Here is a 21,540-nt window from a genome sequence, read left to right on the forward strand (position 1 = left end):
ATTTTTGCTTTTGTTTCCATTGCCTTTGGAGACATATCTTGAAAGAAGTTGCTGTGGCTGATATCGAAGAGATTACTGCCTATGTTCTCCTCTAGGATTCTGATGAATTCCTGTCTCACGTTGAAGTCATTTATCCATTTTGAGTTTATCTTTGTGTATGGTGTAAGAGAATGGTTGAGTTTCATTCTTCTACATATAGCTGTCCAGTTTTTTTTTTAATTAAATTGATTTATTTTCAGAAAAACAGTATTATCTTTTCACCAAACCCAGTGCTCCATGCAATCCATACCCTCTATAGTACCCACCACCTGGTACCCCAACCTCCCACCCCCTTCCACTTCAAACCCCTTAGATTTTTCAGAGTCCATAGTCTCTCATGATTCACCTCCCCTTCCAATTTACCCCAACTCCCTTCTCCTCTCTAACACCCCTCGTCCTCCATGATATTTGTTATGCTCCACAAATAAGTGAAACCATATGATAATTGACTCTCTCTGCTTGACTTATTTCACTCAGCATAATCTCTTCGAGTCCCATCCATGTTGCTACAAAAGTTGGGTATTCATCCTTTCTGATGGAGGCATAATACTCCATAGTGTATATGGACCACATCTTCCTTATCCATTCGTCCATTGAAGGGCATCTTGGTTCTTTCCATAGTTGGGCAACCGTGACCATTGCTGCTATAAACATTGGGGTACAAATGGCCCTTCTTTTCACATCTGTATCTTTGGGGTAAATACCCAGGAGTGCAATTGCAAGGTCATAGTGAAGTTCTATTTTTAATTTCTTGAGGAATCTCCACATTGTTCTCCAAAGAGGCTCACCCAACTTGCATTCCACCAACAGTGTAAGAGGGTTCCCCTTTCTCCACATCCTCTCCAACACATGTTGTTTCCTGTTTTGTTAATTTTGGCCATTCTAACTGGTGTAAGGTGATATCTCAATGTGGTTTTATTTTATTTTATTTTATTTTTAAGATTTTATTTATTTATTTGTCATAGAGAGAGAAGCGAGAGCAAGCACAGGCAGACAGAGTGGCAGGCAGAGGCAGAGGGAGAAGTCGGCTCCCCGCTAAGCAAGGAGCCCGATGTGGGACTCAATCCCAGGATCATGACCTGACCCGAAGGCAGCCGCTTAACCAACTGAGCCACCCAGGCGTCCCACAATGTGGTTTTAATTTGAATCTCCCTGAGGTCCAGTTTTCCCAGCACCATTTATTGAAGAGACTTGTCTTTTTTCCACTGTATATTTTTTCCTGCTTTGTCAAAGATTATTTGCCCATAGAGTTGATATCTGGGCTCTCTACTCTGTTCCACTGGTCTATGTGTCTGTTTTTATGCCAGTTCCATGCTGTCTTGGTGATCACGGCTTTGTAGTAAAGCTTGAAATCAGGTATAATGTGATGTCCCCAGTTTCATTTTTATCAACATTTCCTTAGCGATTCAGGGTCTCTTCTGATTCTATACAAATTTTTGGATTATTTGATGCTCTACTCTTTGAAAAATACCAGTGGAACTTTGATTGGAATGGCATTAAAAGTATAGATTGCTCTAGGCGGTATAGACATTTTCACAATGTTTATTCTTCCGATCCAAGAGCATGGAATGGTCTTCCATCTTTTTGTGTCTTCTTCGATTTCTTTCATGAGTGTTCTGTAATTCCTCAAGTACAGATCCTTTACCTCTTTGGTTAAGTTTAGTCCCAGGTATCTTATGGTTCTTGGTGCTATAATAAATGGAATTGATTCTCTAATTTCCCTTTCTGTATTTTCATTGTTAGTGTATAAGAAAGCCACTGATTTCTGTACATTGACTTTGTATCCTGCCATGTTACTGAATTGCTGTATGAGTTCTAGTAGTTTGGGGGTGGAGTCTTTTGGGTTTTCCATATAAAGAATCATGTCATCTGCAAAGAGAGAGAGTTTGACTTCTTCATTGCCAATTTGGATACCTTTTATCTCTCTTTCTTGTCTGATTGCTGTTGCTGGGACTTCTAATACTATGTTGAACAAGAGTGGTGAGAGTGGGCATCCTTATCATGTATCTGATCTCAACGGGAAGGCTGTGAGCTTTTTCCCACTGAGGATGATATTTGCTGTGGGTCTTTCATAGATAGATTTTATGAAGTTCAGGAATGTTTCCTCTATCCCTACACTTTAAAGAGTTTTATTTAATCAGAATGGATGCTGGATTTTGTCAAATGCTTTTTCTGCATCACTTGAGAGGACCATGTGATTCTTCTCTCTTCTCTTATTGATATGTTCTATCACATTGATTGATTTGCGAATGTTGAACCATCCTTATAACCCAGGGATGAATCCCACCTGGTCATGGTGCATAATCTTTTTCATGTATTGTTGGATCCTATTTTCTAGGATCTTGTTGAGAATCTTAGCATCCATATTCATCAGTGATATTGGTCTGAAATTCTCCTTTTTGGTAGGGTCTTTGCCTGGTTTGGGGATCAGGGTAATGCTGGCTTCATAGAAAGAGTCTGGAAATTTTCCTTCTGCTGAACATCTTGCTTAAGAATGCTTGGATCAACCAGGAGACCAAAGAAGAACTGAAACAATTCATGGAAGTCATTGAGAATGAAGACATTTTGGTCCAAAACCTATGGGATACAGCAAAGGTGGTCCTAAGGGGGAAATACATAGCCATCCAAGCCTCCCTCAAAAAAATTGAAAAATCCGGAACACACCAGCTGTCTCTACACCTCAAAGAACTGGAGAATCAACAACAAATCAAACCTAATGGATTCCCTGGGGAATTCTACCAAACTTTCAAAGAAGAAATAGCACCTATTCTCCTAATAGTTTATTTTTGTTTTTATTTTACTTGCCTGAGGAGACACATCTACAAAAATGTTCCTGGCAGATATCTTACTGTCTGTGTTCTCTTCTAGGAAATTTATGGTTTCAGGTCTCATGTTTAGATCTTTAATTGATTTTGAATTTATTTTTGTGTATGGTGAAAAACCATGTTCCAGTCTCATTCTTTTACATGTTGTTGACTAGTTTATCCAACACCATTTGTTGAAGAGACTGTCTTTTTCCCATTGAATAGTCTACTCTCCTGTTTCAAAGATTAATTCACCGTACAGTGGTGGGCTTCTTTCTGGGTTTTCTATTTTGTTCCATTGATCTATGTATCTATTTTTGTGCCAGTAATATACTGTTTTATGATAGATTTGCAATATAACTGGAAGTCTGGAACTGTAGTATCTCCAACTTTGCTTTTCTTTTTCAAAATTTCTTTGGCTGTTTGGCTTTTTGGTCTAGTTCTGTAAAAAATCCTGTTGGCATCTGAAAGGGATTATATTAAATCTATAGATTGCTTTTGGTAGTATGGACATTATAACAATATTTGTTCTTCCAATCCATGAGAGTGCAATGTCTTTATGTTCTCTTCAATTCTTTCATTAGTATTTTGTAGTTTTCAGAATACAGGTCTTTCACCCATTTGGTTAGGCTTATTTCTAGGTATCTAAGTATCCATCTAGTTTAATTTGTGAACAAAATTGATAAACATCTAGCCAGAATTATCAATAAGATAAGAAAATGGCCCCAAATAAATAAAATTATGAGAAATAACAACTGACACTACAAAAATAAAAAGAATTATAAGAAGATATTAAGAAAAATTACATGCCAACAATCTGGACAACCTAAAAGAAAGGGATAAATACCTAGAAATGTATAACCTCCCAAGCTGATTCAAGAAAAAGATAGAACCAATTTGACCCAATTGCCAGCAATGAAAGTGAATCAGTAATCAAACAACTCTCAACAATTTACAATTGCACCAAAGACAATAAAATGCCTAACGGTCCAGGAACTTTTTTTCTCATGCTCTTATAGTGATTAATAACTTGAAATATCAACTATATGTTTTTGTTTCAATATGTAGTGTTTCATCCCCCAATTTTTTTTCCTTTTTCTTTTTTCTTTTTTTTTTTTCTTTGGTCTCAAGGACTAAAGAGGCTGAGGCCGGTTCTCTCCCTTTATCCTTTCTAGGATAAAAACAACAGATATGAAGTTATGCACAAAGAGGAAAAGCAGTTTCTTAGGGTCCTGTCATCCTATCTCCTTCACTATTCTCCAGATAGACATGGGAGACTCTTAGGGCTGGAGAGGTCTGACTCCAAAAGAGCCTAGCAAGGAAACCACCTTACCCTCAATATCCCGTCCCTTGTTAAAATGAAAAATAAAACAATCAGAGACCAGCCTTGAAAATTCCCTGAACAGACAAAACCAGTTTAAATATACAAAGCTTAATTTAGCTAGGCTAACTCAACCTCAGTCACTTCTGGCTTATGGAAATCATGAGCAAAACTTAAAACTGTTTTCCCAAAATTACTATAACCACTAGCCAGTCTCTATCATTTAAAATATTCTAATATCATAACAAATCACTATGAGGAATACACAGTCACTGCCTTCTCATGCTATTAGCTGCTTTATGACAATATATCCAATCATTCCATGTTTTGCTTTGAGTGCTCCCAGTTCATGAACTGTCTTTTTGGTGTATGCACAAAACTTTCAGTAATTACTACTTCAGTGATTGGTTTTACTTCTACTATTTCTGAACTTTTAATACCCTAAGTACTAAATGTGTTCCCACTCCTGTCCATCCCAAACTTGGATGCAAAAGTCGGGTGGGAGGGAAAGGAGGAGGAAGTTGAAGGCACATGAACTTAGACTGTCTGAAAAATTTAAGGCAATCTATTGATGTGTGGACTCTAAAATAATAATAATAATAAAAGGAGTCAAAGAAAATTAAACCATTACAATGCCTACAGTCCTAAATTCTTAGAATGAGATTTATACTCACACACTTTTCCTTTTCTGTAAAGCACTGAGCTGTTCTGAATGAAACACAGCAGCTTTCTTAATTCTGGTAAAAGAGATGTACCTTTCCTTTTAAATATTCTGCCTACTTTGCATAAAATGAGGTGACCAAGATGGCTTGAATGTTCCTCTGAGCTGGACTAATACCATACATATGACTCACCCTGGCTGTAGGTCCTGACCACCCTTTTCTCTGCCTGTCTGCTTTAGAAAACATTATACAGCCTTTCTTTGTTTAAAACATATGTAACTCTTTTTTATAAGCCTCTTTCCTGTTTTACCACCTCAAACTCTCTCTCTGAAGGACCTGGAAGTCATCCTTTGAAATGCAATCCTAAAGGAAGATAGCACCCCATTCCAGTCTCTGTAGGAGTGTAGGAGCTAGCTTCTAACAGGCACCAATAGAAAACACACACGGCCTAATCACAGAGAACCACAGAACAAACTTCAGGAAGTTACTCAAGTGTGTTTTACTGGTCAGCCTCCCCTTTACAGTCCTCCAGCACATTCCCACTGTCTCATTCAGCCCTCCAGACACCTTCCCATCCTTTGTTTCAGCAGAACTGAGCTCAGACTGAGTTCTGACTTCTCTTCCCAGTTCCTAGAGCCTTGCATAAAGTCTTCCTTGGCTGTTTAACTTAGTTCATGCAATTTCTGCTTTGGCAGAGGAGAATGGAGACACCTGAGCTTCCTGCAGCACTTAACTTCCATACCCTTCCTCTACTTATGGAACATTTACTAGGTTCTATCAGTTGAAATATTCAAATTACCCTCAGAGATGGGTACAAGTGGCATCCAGTTTCTTTTAGACAATGATACCTAATTTACATTATTAGGTCATTGCTATAATCTGAATGTCTGTGTCTTCCTCTTCTCCCCAAATTGGTATGTTGAAATCCTAACCCCAGTGTGATGGTATCACCATAAGGGACACGTGGCGTGTGATTAGGTCATGAGGATGGAGCCCTGATGAATGGCATTAGTGTCCTTTGACACACGCCCGAGAGCTCCCTTGCTCCCTCCGCCCTGGACACAGTGAGAAGATGCCTGTCTGAACCAGAAAGCAGGCTCTCACCACACACTGAATCTGCGTGGAGCGTTGATCACACACTTCCCAGTTTCCAGAACTGTCAGTAGTACACTGGTTGTGTTCAAGTCACCCAGCCTGCAGTACTCTGTTACAGCAGCTCCAGCTGACTGGACAGTCACACAGCAAATAAATTGGGATTCCCCAGGCCTAGACCCACAACATGTGCCTCCAGAGCCCTCGCTTTCAAATACTTGGCACAGCCAAAATGCAAATTTTGTTTAATTTGCTCTGGTTAGCTTCTCTGTGAGTTTCGGGGTCCAGAGAAGTGGCTTTCACTTCCTGTGCTTGTTTTGGTGTTTTTGAGGGGAAGGACACTTTCTCCCCCACTGGGGAGCCCTGGGTGCATTCTCCAATGCAGGGGGACCTGGAGAGGGAAAGGATGGGAGTGAGGTCCAGGGAGGGAAAAGCAAAACGGGGTGGAGGGTCGGCACTGGGTGTGGCGGCCCCTGACATTCGACAGTGAGGTATAAGGTAATATTATGTATAAATATTATGTATACTACACGCAAGGGGATTTGGGGATCATTTTGGAGGGGAGTCCAGAGGGTTGTGGAGGGCTCCAGGGTATTTGGGGGTTTGGGGTGTTGCGTGCTGTTCACACTTTCGGGCTCTGAGCTCAGCGTGCGGCCGGCAGGTCGGCCTCCAGGGCAGTCCTGGGAGCACCTTCCGCCTCCCCGAGGGAATGTGGGGAGAAGACAGAGGGGTAGGCAGGTCCCACACTCACCGATCAGGCCTCGAAACCGCCAAGGCCACACCTCCACCTCCACCTCAGAGGGACTCGCGTCACCCGCGCCGAGCCTCCTCACAACGCCTGCCCCAACCGCCCTGCCACCCGCTGCTTCAGCGCTTCCCGCCGCCTTCCTCGCGCATGCGCGCACTTGCCCAGTCCCCACCCCGCCCCTGACTCCCTGCAGCCCTTGCGCACTCGGGCTTCACCGCCTTTCCAGCCGGTCTCCCTCTCCCACGTGCGCACCCGGACCCTCTCCGGGGGCCCTCAGAGCGCGAGGCCTCACTAAACTCTTACTTCGCACGCTGTCCCAGGCCCCAGGCCCATGAGGGCCCTACTTCAGGCCCTTTCGCTTGCTCCCAGGCGCTTCGCCTCTGCACCCCACTGGAGGACCCAACCATCCTTCCCTCTGTCGCGGACTCCCCTCTCCCTCATGTGTCACGGTCACCCAGTAGCCGGTGGCAGGAAGTGGGAGGAGATTCAGTGGCCGCCGCCTTCCAAGGTTGTGGGCATCAACAGAAAACTTGCGGAGGTACAGGCACCAGGGCCCGCAACCCTGCTCCTGGGGCCCCTCAAATCAGACGCGGAGCGACCCCATCTGAGAAGCCCTCGCCTTACCTTTCTCATGCTGCTCCAAGGCGTTGATGGCCGCTTCTCTTGGCGCATCCTCCCCGCCAACAGGCATCTCCACTGTAGCTTGATGGTTGGAAGCCCAGGTTCTGAACAGTTATTGGGTTCCAGCCTCAGCGCTAAATGGAGCTGGGCTCTTGAAGGATCAGGTTAAGCTTTGTTGGGAGCGGGTGCTGGAGGGACCCTGCAGGACCAAGGGCTGCTGTTCCAAGTTCAGGTGTTTTCTCTGATTCTTCTTGCTATCACCTCGCTGCTGTCAGCAGCAGGTGTGGACATTTCGCAGCATTCACCCTACAGGCCCACCCTCATTAACAGTGGATACTCAGTGACTCTCGCAGGTGCCCCTTCCTACTACCAGCCCGTCAACAACCACAGAAAAGTTCCCTGCTTGCTAGGTCCTGCCAGTTCCCTGTTGGCCGGCCTAGGCAGCCTGTGCCCCATGGGGGCACTTCCTGCTTGCTCCGCAGGTGTGTAAATGCCTTGACCCAAGGCCAAAGAATTTCCCAACTTGACCTTCTCCAAAAAGATATGAATCTCAGCCTTGGGGAGGAGTCTTCTTCCAAGTTTGTTTCTTCCTTGCGTATTTTCTCTCTGCTGTAGTGTATTCTTGAGCCTTCTCTGTACTTTCTTATGGTTAACTCCATATTATAGTTAATAAATTCTTTTAACTTTCCCTGTTCGAATTGCTGTGTTGTTCCCTGGCTCCTAATGGGGATATTGACAGATATATCTGCTTGCTTGCAGGGTCACCCTGGGTAAATTCCTTTACCCCTCTGAGCCTCCATGTACTATGAGGATAATAGCAGCACTACCTAACCCAGAGGTTTGTAGTAGGATTAAATGATGCAATGTATGTAAAGTGTTTAGAGAAATGTACACATTTTTTTGTTGCTGTTTCTTGCTGGAAGATAAGAGATTGGGTGAGAAACAGGGACAGTGAAAAAAACTACCTGACTAAAGGAATTTTTTAAAGGATCATTAATAAAACCAACTGATGATGAGCTGCAAATAAATAAAATTAATAAAATTAATTTAAATTAATAAAATGACTTTCCTCTCCTTTTTTAGAGATGGCCGCCTGGGAAATAAATTTTGCAGTCACTGAAATCACGTGGCAGAGATCTATGGGTAATATTGGTTGGAACCCACAGAAAGTTATACACCAGCTAAAAACTGGATATCACTTCATTACACTATCCAATTGAGGATATAAAAACCATCACCCCCAAACCACCCCAAAATAGAACAGCTTCAGTGACTCTTTCCATCTTGAAATTTCAGGAGGATCATTCTCCTTATCTGTTTATCTGCACATGAATGGAGAGCAGTGATTAGATTTCTCATGTGTTTTTATGGGGGACTCCATGTGCCCAAACAAGAATCACAAGAACTCTGTCTCCCTCCATACCTTATCTCTCCATTCATTCTTAATCAGAGAACTGGGCAAGAGTAGAGAAGTAAACATACTATTTTTAAAGAACATTTTTTTCTTCCCTTCTTGGAGTCTAAATATTATTGGTGCAAAGATCTCTTATAGACAAATGTAGAATCTTGTTTCGAATTTTGGAAATAACTTATCCACATAAATGTTGATATTGATTTTCACAATTTTTGTTTTAAAATTGGTGTGTGTGTGTGTGTGTGTGTGTGCATGCTCATCGATATCCATGGGAAAGATAATTTGTCCCCCAGGCCTTACCATCCTCTTACATATAATTCAGCTGCTAAAACATAAAGCTTTTGCTCTTCAGGCTATCCCATCTGACAGCTTGATCATTTCTGAATGTTTCTGTTCAAACATTCAAAATACTCAGAAATAAGTCCTTTTCCCCACCCTGATAAATGCTGCTCTGACACGTTCCTAGCATTGAAAACAGGAATTTTACCAAGTGTCTTTAGATTTGTACATGCCATCCCTGTAAATCTCAAAGAATTAACATATGGTCTCCTTTGGGGGACTCTTTATTACATAAATAAATAAGATATACACACAGAAATGATATAGACACAGAAATGCCCCTCTATGTATCCAAGGATAGTAGAGGAAGGAAGACATAGTATCATTAGTTAGAAGTGAATTTCATTGCACCTTTTTGTTTCAGTCACCTCCTTTGTTCTCTGGGCTAGCAAAGCTCAGGAAGACTTGTTCCAGCGTTATCTGACTGATGGAATAGTCTTCTAAACTGAATTTCTCTTTGACTTCCTCCAGAATACCAAACACCTTTAGCAATGACAGCAGTAAAAAAGTACAGTTACCACTGCAGCCATCCCCTCCAGCGACCAACCCAAGTGAGCCTCTCCACCACTTCCTCCAACTCCTACCAAGTTATTGTTTGATAACAAAAGGCACAGACAGGGGATATGAGAAAATGACAAGATCATTGAGAATCTGCGAGGAAGCAGTTCTCTGTTCCCATTTTCTTGAGGGGGACAAAAACTGTGATTTGGAGATGGAAATTTGAAGCAATTAAACTCTAGGAACCACTGGAAAGTATAGTCTCTGCTCCTTCTACAAAATCAGGTTCCCATTCTGTGTGACAGTCCCAAACACTTCCCATCATTAGTGCTTTCTTAACAAGTAACATTAGAAGAGCATGGTTGCGACAATCACCTTTCCCCAGCCATTGTCTTCTCTGGGAATGTAGTAGTTAAGAATCCCTTGATTCTCCTGTTTTAATTCACTACCTAAGAAAGGAAATATAGATGAATAATCTTACAGATTTCATTTTAAAGTTTTAAAATATTGCAATATCATCTTAATTATAAACAATAAAGGGATGAATAAATGTGGCAAATAACAGAGGGTCGTTATCCAAAAGCTCACCTCTTTACTATACAGGACATGGTTACTTCTTTTAGCAGGCTTCAGTCATAAAAAAATTATTAGCTCATAGGCACAAAGTAAAAAACTTGAGTCTTCTAAAATGCTCTTGTTACGATAAATCAAGTTTTGAGACTATGAACTGCCAGGATTTTCATTCTGGCTGTGTTTGTATGCATGTAGAGTGTGTTTGCTGGGGAGTAAAGCGGGGCAAGACTTACTTCTCTTCACACACCCTGTGAAAGAGGAAATCACCCATATAAATCCCCAGATGTCAGGTTGTGTGTCTTAATTCTTTTTCAGGTGAATAAGAATCCACTGGTGGAATGAGAGAGGGAAGGGGGGGTTATCCATTTCATACTTATCATTGCGTATTTTCAAATTATTACCAGTTCAATTAATTGGGGTTATAATTGTTTTAAAATATATGTCGAAGTAATCAAAGAAGTCATGAGGCTGAGGTGGGTCCAGTATCTTGGTAGCCTGTAAGCAAATAAAAACCTAAACCAGAGTAAAATGCACTTGAACCTCAGAAAACAAAACTCAAGAACAGACAGCTACAAATAGCCAACTAAATTTTTGTAAATTAGGCAACAGCTTAATCTATAGCCAACCAAATATTCCCTTCCTTACCCACACGTCTTTTCTATGTAAACCTTCTCCCTTAGCTCGTGGTTGTGGAGTCCTCCTCATCACCTTTAGCATGGTGCTGCCCAATTAAAATTGATATATGCTCTAATAAACTCTTGAAAATTATAATATGCACCAGTTTATCTTTAAACAGTTCTGGTGTCAGAACATGGGTTCAAAAGTGCCCTCCTGTCCAATGGCTCTGGGAGCAAAGAACAAACACACATAGGTACTCGCCGAGCCCTTTGTGCTCACTGCTTTCACACTGTGCTTGAAGATTGTGGGACTTCAGAGTGCCTGGCTAGACAGTTAATAAACACATGCCTCCCTGGATAAGACTAGTTGAAAAGCAAAGGAGTCTCTGGAAAGCTGGACGATTTTAAGGTTTCTGGGCAGGAAACTGGTTGGATTTTTGTTGCAGCTCAATGGACTCATCCAGGGAGTAAATGCTTGACATAGGAGGAATATTTATCTTAGGAGGTCACCCATTCCATGCACTCACTGTCTGCACACCCATCACAAGCACATCTTGTTCATGCATTGTATAAAGAATTTTATTTGGTTGTCTGGGTGTTCTTGTAATTTGCTAAACCTCTTTAAAAGAATTTATTCTAAATTCTTTGTCAGATAGTTCATAGATCCCTCTTTAGGGTCAGTTATTGGAGATCTATTAGTTTCTTTTGGTGGTATTATGTTACCTGATTCTCTGTGATCCTGCACATTCCAGTAAGTAGTCTCCTAGACTTTATAGGTTCACTTCAGCAGGGACAGACCTTCCCCCATCAGCTTGAGGTACTGGATTATTTATGTGGTAACTTCCATGGGCAGGCAATGCTTGTTATCAGGGTCTTGGTTTGGGTGGGCCCAATGCTTGTGCTCTGAGGTGGGGAAGAAGAGGGGTGGCTATCTGTGTTCTATGGTTTGATTATCCTACCAGCTGAGCTTGCATTTGAGCATTACCTGGGTTCTGTAACCACTTCTGCGCAGATGAAGTACAGGCTGTGTTCCTTACCAGGGTGGTTCCAGTAGGTGTTTGGACTTCAAATTGGAGTAGGGCTAGGGGCTAAGCACCACTGCTTTTGTTTGGGGGAGACCTTGGGCTGTGCTCCCCAATGGAATGGTGTTACCGTCTGGTCTCTGTGTTCCAGTGGAGCCACAAGAAAGGCCTAAGAGTCAGATAAGGCCTAGGTTGCACTCTAAAATTATGCAGGGGCTATGACTGTGTCTCAAATGGGGGGCAGGATGGCTGGCTGGCCCTTACAATCTAGTAAGCTGCTAGCTGTGTTTGTTGGGTAAGGTCACAGGCTGGACTACTTTTGGGGGGGTCTCCAGCCATATCTGATGGTTACATGGAGCTAGAGACTGTGTTCCACAGTTGGGCAGAGTCACTGTCTGGTTTCTGTCTTCAGACAGGGCCACCAGGTATGTTCCATGACTATGTGGGGTCATGGCTGGGCTCCATAGGCTTTGTTCAGCAATTGGGCAAGGTCACAATCTAGGATCCGCTGGTGAGCAGTACCACAGGCCAGATTTCAAGGCTGTCCAAGATCACTGTGCATGCTCCCTGGTTATGTGGGACCAGAGACTATACTTAACAGTAGGACAGGACTGTTGGTTTGATTCCCAGTCCAAGCTTCCTGATCAGGTCAGTCATAGGCTATACTCAGCAGTTGAGTGTGGCTGCAAATTTGTTTCTCTCTCCAGGTAGGGCTATAGAAAAAGCTTCATAGCTGGCACAGCTTGTTGGCTGGGGTCCCATATAAAGCAGGCTGCCCACTGAGGTCACTGGTCAGATAGGGCCAATGGCTCAGCTCCACAACTGGGCAGATCTATCAGCTGGAATCTCTGACAAGATAATGATGAAAATACAGCTGCAGGGTGGCCTCATTGGCTTCCTGGGTTCTCTGGCCAGACTTCACCATTGGGCAGGACTGGAGGCTATACTCAGCAGTTGGTCGGTAATTTGCATTTGCTTCTCTGGGCAGCAAGGCTGTAGAATGGGCTCCACACCTGGCACACCTTGTTGACTGGAGACCCAAATCAGGCAGAAGTACCCTCCAGCTCCCAGGCCAGACACAGCACCAGCTCAGCTCTGCAGATGAGCAGAGCCACTGACTGGGAACTCTGCTCCAATGCCAGTACAATTAACAATGTGGTCTGCCATGATCTGAGTGCTGGTTGCTTTAAGTAACACCCACCTTCTCTGTTCCAGTGTGATGCTCAGTGGTAAATCTCCTCAGTGATCTCTGTACGGTGAGACCCAAGTGAGCCTCCCAGAAAGTGTCCAGGAAAACTGGAGAACCTGATGTTCACCTCTGGCTCTCTTTTTCCCACTAGAGAAATGATAGGCCTGGGAGGGCATTCTCAATGTGCCGGCCTGGGGAAAAGGGTGATGAGGTCAGTATGTAGCTGCTCCTCTTAACCCTTCTAATGTGGTCCTTCTCAGTCTCTGCTGTCCAGGAGGCTGCTTTAGCCTCATTCCCAGGTTTTGGGATTTTCACAGTGGTGTCTCAACTATGGATAATTCCCAGTTGTTCTTCTTGTAACTGGGATTGGGGTCAAGAATTGTCATCTTGATGACATCACTCAATATTTGTAAGTTTCATTCATGCTGTATTCATATAGTTATGATGCACTCATTTTTCCTTTCTGTACAGTAATTTGGTATATGATACTTCATAATTTATTTTCATTCATTCATTTTCCATGCTGATAGACATATTGGGGGGGCTTCTAGAGTCTGAATATTGTGAATATCACTGATTTAAATTTTAAATTTTACTTTTCTCACAGGAGGGGTAGAAGCAAGTATCTAAGATATACCTAAAGCTGGAATTTGGGGGCATTGCTCTTTTTATAATTGGTTGTACCAACTTTGGTTTCACCTCAGAGGTGTGAAAAGTGGGAAAGGGTGTCACTCCCACACTTCAAACAAGGAAAGTTTGGACAAACTGCAAAGTAATGTCTTTTTTTAACTTATCAGTTCTGTGATTAGGCAAACACTGGACAAACAACTAACAAAGTATGTGGGGAGAGATAGGTACCTGCAGGAAGAAACAGGATGAAAGTATTTGCTTATAAAAGGCAAGCATTCATGGACACCAGATAGTAAGATTTTGCTAAAATTTTAATATATTGTATAAAATCATGAAGACCATTCTTTTCTTTTAATCTCTCTTATTCAGTTTGCTTTAGTAGTATTTTTTTTATATACAGCAGAGAGTTGGAATTTGCTTGTTAGGCAAATTGAAAAAGGTTTTTTTTTTCTTTTTTTTTGGAGTTAAGACTTTTTTTTTTTTAAAGACTTTATTTGAGAGAGAGAGTGAGAGAGAGCATGAGAGGGGAGAAGGTCAGAGGGAGAAGCAGACTCCCCATGGAACTAGGAGCCTGATGTGGGACTTGATCCCCGGACTCCAGGATCATGACCTGAGCTGAAGGCAGTCGCTTAATCAACTGAGCCACCCAGGTGCCCCAGGCCTTTTTATTTATTGATTGACTGAGAGTACCAATATGTTCTGTAGCAGTTCCCCTACATTGTTCTATTTTACATGGAAATGGAAATGCACAGATCTATGTACATACATAAATGAACATACTCTCAGTAAGTTATATTTGCAGTATACAAGGTTTATATTTTTGTTCTAATGAATAACTTCATATTAATATCTTTATACTATTTTTTGAAATACTGTCTTTTGGGGGCACCTGGGTGGCTCAGTTGTTGGGTGTCTGCCTTCAGCTTGGGTTATGATCCTAGGGTCCTGGGATCAAGTCCCACATCATGCTCCTTGCTCAGTGGGGAATCTGCTTCTCCCTCTCCTACTCCCCCTGCTTGTGTTCCCTCTCTCACTGTGTCTCTCTCTGTCAAGTAAATAAATAAATAAAATCTTTTTAAAAATGTAAAAAAAAAAAGAAATACTGTCTTTTGTTTCCACTTATGAACAACATTCTCTGTGCTAGTAATCTCTTAGTTCCTTCAAAAACATGCAATTTCAAGCAATATTTTATCATTCACAGCTAATACCTAGTATATATTCAATAATATTTAACTTCCCATATATTCTTTGCCTTTTTCCCATTTTTGATAATTGTATTATAGTAATCTTTTAGTTCCTTCAAAAACATGCAATTTCAAGCAATATTTTATCATTCACAGCTAATACCTAGTATATATTCAATAATATTTAACTTCCCATATATTCTTTGCCTTCTTCCCGTTTTTGATAATTGTATTATGCATACATTTCTAAAATATACATTAATTATGTGATATTTTATCCCATGAATACCCTTCATTTAGCCCTAGTTCTATAGTTACATTTTTTCAATGTCTATTAGTTCTTATGCAAAAGCTTCTCTAATCATTTCTTAGTTGATCTGTAACTTTTTAGTTTGTATTTTCCTCAGAAAGGGCTGACGGGAACAATATCCTCTGGTTCTTATGTGTTCATGACTGTGACTTTTAATCTTCAAAGTCATTTTGGTTGGAGGAAAAAACTTTGCTTGCATTTTTCTTTCACAGAGTATCTTAAATATCTTACATGCTCTCCTAGCATAAAATTTTGTTGTTGTAAAGTCTGTGCTCAATCTGATTTTATTTCCTTTATATATTACTTGTCTTTTTGTCTGCAAATCTAAAGGTCCCCCCCTTGCTTTATTATTAAAGTGCAATAATTACATTAGAATATTCATTGGCATTAAAAATTTGAGGTCAGTTTTTTGGGTGGGTGTCTGATGCCTTTTCAGTGGTCTTCTTTTATTTTAGGAAATTTTCTTGATAGTATTTAGTAGTTATTCTATTCTGTGACGTTTTTCATTGTAGACTACTTTTACGGTTGTGTTGTATTAACATTCCTTTCTTTGTTACTTTCTCTCAAAAGCTTGTTTATCTTTTTGTGTGATGTTTTCCTCTTTTTCTCCATTCCAGTCTCCATTTCCCTTACACCTCCTATACTTTTTGTTCCCGGTACTTAGTTATTTCTGAAATGTTTACTTTATTAATTTATTTTAAAATTTTATGTATTCATTTGAAAGAGGGAGAGCATGTGCAAGACAGTGTGCAAAGTGGGGGGGGGCAGAGGGAGATGGGAAAGCAGACTCCCCACTGAACAGGGAGCCCAATGTGTGGCTCGATTTCAGGACCCTGAGATCATGACCTGAGCCAAAGGCAGAGGCTTAACCCACTGAGCCACCCAGGCAGCCCAAAAACCTGGATGATATTATGGACTGAATTGTATCCCCCCAAATTCATATCCTAATCCCAAATGTGATTGTGTTTGGACAAAAGGCCTTTAAGGAGGTAATTAAAATTAAATGTGGCTTTAAGGATAGGGCTTCAGTCCACTATAACTGGTGTCCCTACAAGAGGAGGAAAAGACATCAAGGATGTGCACACAGAGATAAGACTGTGGGAAGACACAGCAAGAAGGCAGCTATTAGCAAGCCAAAGAGAGGGGTCTCAGGGAAAACCAGACTTTTTGAAACCTTGATATTGGACTTCTATCCAGGGAACTGTGAGAAAATAAATTTCTGTTGTTTAAGCCACCTTGTCTGTGGTATTTTATTATAGCATCCCTAGAAGACTTATACAGACTATATGGGCAAGTAATTGAGAATTATGCTCAAACATATGACTTAAGATATATAAATCATACAGATAGTCCTAATCTACAACTGCCCTACTAGTTAATATACAAAAGGTTGGTGAATACTATTGACATTTGAGCAATACAGGGATTAGTGTATATCTTTCGACTCCCCCAAAACTTAACTACCGATAGCCTACTATTGACCAGAAGCCTTACTGATGGTCAGTTAACATATGTTGTATATGTCATATGTATTATATGCTGGATTATTACAATACAGTAAGAGAAAAGAAGATGTTATTAAGAAAACTATAAGGAAAATACATTTACAGTACTATACTTACCTAAAAAAAAATCCTTGTATAAATTGATCCATGCATTCAAACCCATGTTGTTCAAGGGTCAACTGTATTTGTTTGTGGGTTTTTTCCTGTGAAAACTTCTTATCACAACCAGGCACAAGAACTTTATAAGAACAAACATTGAAAAGGATCTCCAATGGTACGTGGGTGGCTCAGTTGGTTAGGCATCCAACTCATAATTTTGGCTCAGGTTATGATCTCAGGTTGTGAGATAAAGCCCCACATTGGGCTCCACACTCAGCATGGGTGCCTGCTTAAGATTTTCTCTCTACATCTATCCCTCTCCATCCTGGTTTGTGCATCCTCTCTCTCTAAAAATAGTTTTTAAAAATAAAAAGGATATCAATATGGAAGATCAATAAGTATCAATATCTCACAAGAAATAATTATTGGAGATGCCCCCAGGACGGTGAAAACAACTAATATGATTTAACACATCTCTAACAAAGTTAGCCAAACCAACCTAATTTACCTGGGAAAACTGTTGCAATGTAGGTTTTAAAATCCTCTAATTCATTCTCATCTGTATCCATCTTTAACTTAACCTTCAGAATGTAAACACTGCCAAACTTGTTCTTGAGGTGCTGAGGGCTACCCAGGCACCTGAATTTTCCCTTCACCATGATGGCCAGCCTGGTACAGAGGGCATCACATTCTTCCATGCTAGCAAAACAAGACACCAGAACGATGTAAGGCTGAAAAGATCTCCATTGGAAGATATTTTGTAGTTCAACTTTCCAGGATTTTATAACTCTTTAAAATGGGAAGTTGCATTTGCCCATCACCATCATGGAAAGTGGAGACACTTTCAAGTACAAAGCAGTTGAAGACCAAATTCTCAAATGGAAAAGATCATAAACTTTCTGCCCTCTCCTCTCAGTGAAAATTCTTAATCATTCCTTTCTCTAGGATTCAGTAGGAGTTCATACTTAGGCACATTTACTGTCCAATATTACAATCCCCAGATAATGCCCTCCCATAGCCATGAAAACGCTTGCAACACTTAATCAAGCCTCCCAATAAACCATACCTGTGAGAGGTAATGATGATGACTTTGCCACTTTCACGTGCCCTTGTTATTGTGTTCCAGAACAGACGCCGGGCCATTGGGTCCATGCCAGTTGATGGCTCATCCAGAAAGATGACTGAGGGCTTTCCCATTAGGGCAATGGCATTACTCAGTCCACGTTTGTTTCCTCCACTTCATGGTCAAGAAAGCAGAAGCAGAGATTAAATTAAGTTACAGTAATTTAATACATCAAACATCTATTTAACACATTAACAATTCGCCTGTTTCCAAAATGCTGAGTCAGGGAACAAGCAGTGGTACTAAAAATGCACCAGACCCAAAACCACCTGTATTAATCAAATCATTTTCATTAGAAACGTAGAAAGGTCACTTTTGTTTACAACATCAATTTTAGTCAGGTTATCAGTGCAATTTATAATCTTATTCTTGAGAGTCCTTGGGATTCCTAGATACATAAACTACATAGTGGCCAGGCTAATACAAAGAACCTTACATTTTCCTTACTTGAAAGACACAGAACGATTGAGGTAGAAAAACATGTTCTTTTGTAATTCAATGGCTACAATTCTAATAGCACCATGATTTTGAGTTCCATCTCTGCAAAGGGAAGATACGATACTGTCTAGGTCTGCTTTACTGCAGGCATCTAAACCCTGGCAGGGCATGAGATTGCTTCACAGTTGCCTCTGTCTGTCAGTGGAACTCTGGTTAAACAGTCGGCACCCATTCCAAAGAGCAGAAACACAGGAGACTCATCAATATTAGCTGCAATGAGAGCACAAGTGTAATATCTCACCTGTAAGTGTAAATAAACTTGTCAGCATAGAGTTCCAGATTCAATGACTGCAACAATTTATTCACATATTGTGTAATCTGGGTCTCAGGAACCCCCCACAACCTGGCATACATGACCATAATTTCCCGGGCAGTCATGTAATCCAGCAAAGCATCAAACTGTGGACAATAGCCCATTTTTGACCTTACCTGAAATAAGAGAATAATGATGGATACAATTCAACTATCTTACTGAGCATATAGTAAATACAGATAAGATAGAAGACCTGTAGTTCTCCAGCTCATGCATCTAAACAGGTTAGAACTCATAGAGTTTTTCCAAAGAATTTCTCCTCCAGTGATTATGAATCATTCCAACTGGAGGTTACTGTCATATATTGGAACACAAGTGTGCAAGACTATGGATTTTTCTATAATGATGCTATCTCCATATATATGCTATAATCAATCTATGAAATAAGTGGAAAATAATCTTAAATTAACAGTACACCTATATTCACCTGGAAAACAGTACACCTATATTCACCTGGAAAAGCAGAATGAGCTAGAAAGAGGTTAGTCTACCATTGGCTCAACCTTTTCTAGAGGAAATTCTGATGACCCTAAAAAGCAAGAGATTTAAACAACCAGTGTGATGTACAATGTTAATAACTGAGTGGATATTTTTGAATAATGGTACCTTGTTTTCTCTTATAAGTCTTCATTGGTTTAGTCTCAAGGGATGCTAGGATAACTGAAGACTGTCTAGAAGGAGATGTTCAACAATAATATCTAGGTTCAGCTCAGTGACATCCTACTTTCTGATAATGGCAGTAGATAGTTGGGCAGTAACAGTGTCTTCTGCAGCTCTTTTATATGCCATATGACTTTATGACTATCGTTTAAAATGTAGGTGAATAGAACTAAGATCCTAGCTCTTATTTCAGCCATCTGTTGATGGTAAAGGAAGACTTAGTGTATTATAAAAATTTTATAATATTTAGACAAAATATCTGACTAAAATTTTAGTTAAAATCAGTAATAAAAACAATGAATATTTTAAAAACCTCTATACAAGTTTTAAAACAAATTTCTAAGACTACACTCAATTCAGGTGTTAAAACTCAATACATCTTGCAATATTTTGAACAAAAAATATTTTGATGCAGTAAGAAGGCCACTTTAAACAGTGAAAGCTTATTAATTAAATAAATAATTCATTTGAATTTCCCTGATGGCTGGTGATGTTGAACATTTTTTCATGTGTCTGTTAGCCATTTGTATGTCTTTCATGGAGAAAGGTCTGTTCATATCTTCTGTCCGTTTTTTGACTGGATTATTTGTTTTTTGGGTGTGGAGTTTGGTAAGTTCTTTATAGATCCTGGATACCAGTCCTTTATCTGAAATGTCATTTGCAAATTTCTTCTCCCATTCCATCCATTGTCTCTTAGTTTTGTTTTACTGTTTCCTTTGATGTGAAGAAGTTTTTTATCTTGATGAAGTCCCAAAAGTTCATTTTTGCTTCCGGTTCCCTTGCCTTTGGGGACATGTCTTGTCTTGTCACTGTGGCCAATGTCAAAGAGGTTACTGCCTATGTTCTCATCTGGGATTTGGATGGATTCCTGTCTCACATTGAGGTCTTTCACTCATTTTGAGTTTATCTTTGTGTATGGTGTAAGAGAATGGTCAAGTTTCATTCTTCTGCATGTGGTTGTCCAGTTTTCCTAGCACCACTTATTTAAGAGACTGTCTTTTTTTCCATTGGATGTTCTGTCCTGGTTTGTTGAAGATTAGTTGACCATAGAATTGAGGGTCCATTTCTGGGCTTTCTATTCTGTTCCATTGGCCTATAGGTCTGTTTTCGTGCTAGAACCATATTGTCTTGATGCTTACAGCTTTGTAATATAACTTGAAGTCAGGCAATGTGATGACCCCAGCTTCGGTTTTCTTTTTCAATATTCCCCTGGTGATTCAGGGAACTTCTCTGGATCCATACAAATTTTACAATTATTTGTTTCAGCTCTGTGAAAAATGCCAATGGTATTTTCGTAAGAATTGCCCTGAAAGCATAGATTGCTCTGGGTAGCATAGACATTTTCACAATGTTTATTCTTCCAATCCGTGAGCATGGAATCACTTTGTGTCTTCCTCCATTTCCTTCATTAGTGTTCTGTAGTTCCTAGAGTATAGATCCTTTACCTCTTTGGTTAGGTTTATTTCTAGGTATCTTATGGGTTTTGGTGCTATTGTAAATGGAACTGATTCCTTAATTCATCTTTCTTAAATTACATTTTTAGTGTATAGAAATTCAACTGATTTCTGTGCATTGATTTTGTATCCCGCCATGTTGCTGAATTGCTGTATGAGTTCTAGAAACTTGGGGGTGGAGTCTTTTTGGTTTTCCACATAAAGTATCACATCATCTGTGAAGAGAGAGATTTTGACTTCCTCTTTGCCAATTTGAATGCCTTTTATTTCTTTTTGTTGTTTGATTGATCAGGCTAGGACTGCTAGTACTATGTTGAACAATAATGGTGAGAGTGGGCATCCCTGTTGTGTTCCTGACCTTAAGGATAAAGCTTACAATGATATACCACCTTATCATAGATAGAATGGCAAAAATTAACAAAACAGGAAGCAACAAGTGCTGGCAAGGATTTGGAGACAGGAGAACCCTCTTACACTGTTGGTAGGAATGCAAGCTGGTACAGCCACTCTGGAAAACATTATTTCCACAAGGTGTTAAAAATAAAGCTACCCTATGACCCAGCAATGCACTACTAGATATTTACCCCAAAGATGCAGATGAAGTGAAAAGGGGTATATGCACCCCTATGTTCATAGCAGCAATATCCACAATAGCCAAACTGTGGAAGATGCTGAGATGTCCTTCAGTGGATGAATGGATAAAGAAGATGTGGTTCATAAATACAATGGAATATTTCTAAGCCATCAGAAAGGATGAACACCTACCATTTGCACTGACATAGATGGAAGTTGATGGTAGTATGCAAAGTGAAATAAATCAAGCAG

General features: G+C 40.4%; 2 protein-coding genes across 2 annotated transcripts in view; both read right to left on the reverse strand.

Moving 5' to 3' along the window:
* LOC132027306 (phospholipid-transporting ATPase ABCA3-like) overlaps positions 1–6,398 on the reverse strand; it is a 130,178-nt gene extending 123,780 nt beyond the window's left edge. The window contains exons 1-2 of the mRNA XM_059416058.1: positions 6,137–6,398; positions 4,177–4,241 (exon numbers count right to left, since the gene is read on the reverse strand). Coding sequence (XP_059272041.1) covers positions 4,177–4,241; positions 6,137–6,398 — 327 coding nt within the window. The remainder of the gene's footprint in view (positions 1–4,176; positions 4,242–6,136) is intronic.
* Positions 6,399–9,400: 3,002 nt separating this feature from the next.
* LOC132027307 (phospholipid-transporting ATPase ABCA3-like) overlaps positions 9,401–21,540 on the reverse strand; it is a 139,502-nt gene continuing 127,362 nt past the window's right edge. The window contains exons 26-30 of the mRNA XM_059416059.1: positions 18,530–18,717; positions 17,734–17,904; positions 17,176–17,366; positions 9,914–9,987; positions 9,401–9,523 (exon numbers count right to left, since the gene is read on the reverse strand). Coding sequence (XP_059272042.1) covers positions 9,401–9,523; positions 9,914–9,987; positions 17,176–17,366; positions 17,734–17,904; positions 18,530–18,717 — 747 coding nt within the window. The remainder of the gene's footprint in view (positions 9,524–9,913; positions 9,988–17,175; positions 17,367–17,733; positions 17,905–18,529; positions 18,718–21,540) is intronic.

The sequence above is a fragment of the Mustela nigripes genome, chromosome 11 (genome assembly GCF_022355385.1).
Source record: "Mustela nigripes isolate SB6536 chromosome 11, MUSNIG.SB6536, whole genome shotgun sequence".
In the NCBI taxonomy this organism is placed as follows: domain Eukaryota; kingdom Metazoa; phylum Chordata; class Mammalia; order Carnivora; family Mustelidae; genus Mustela; species Mustela nigripes.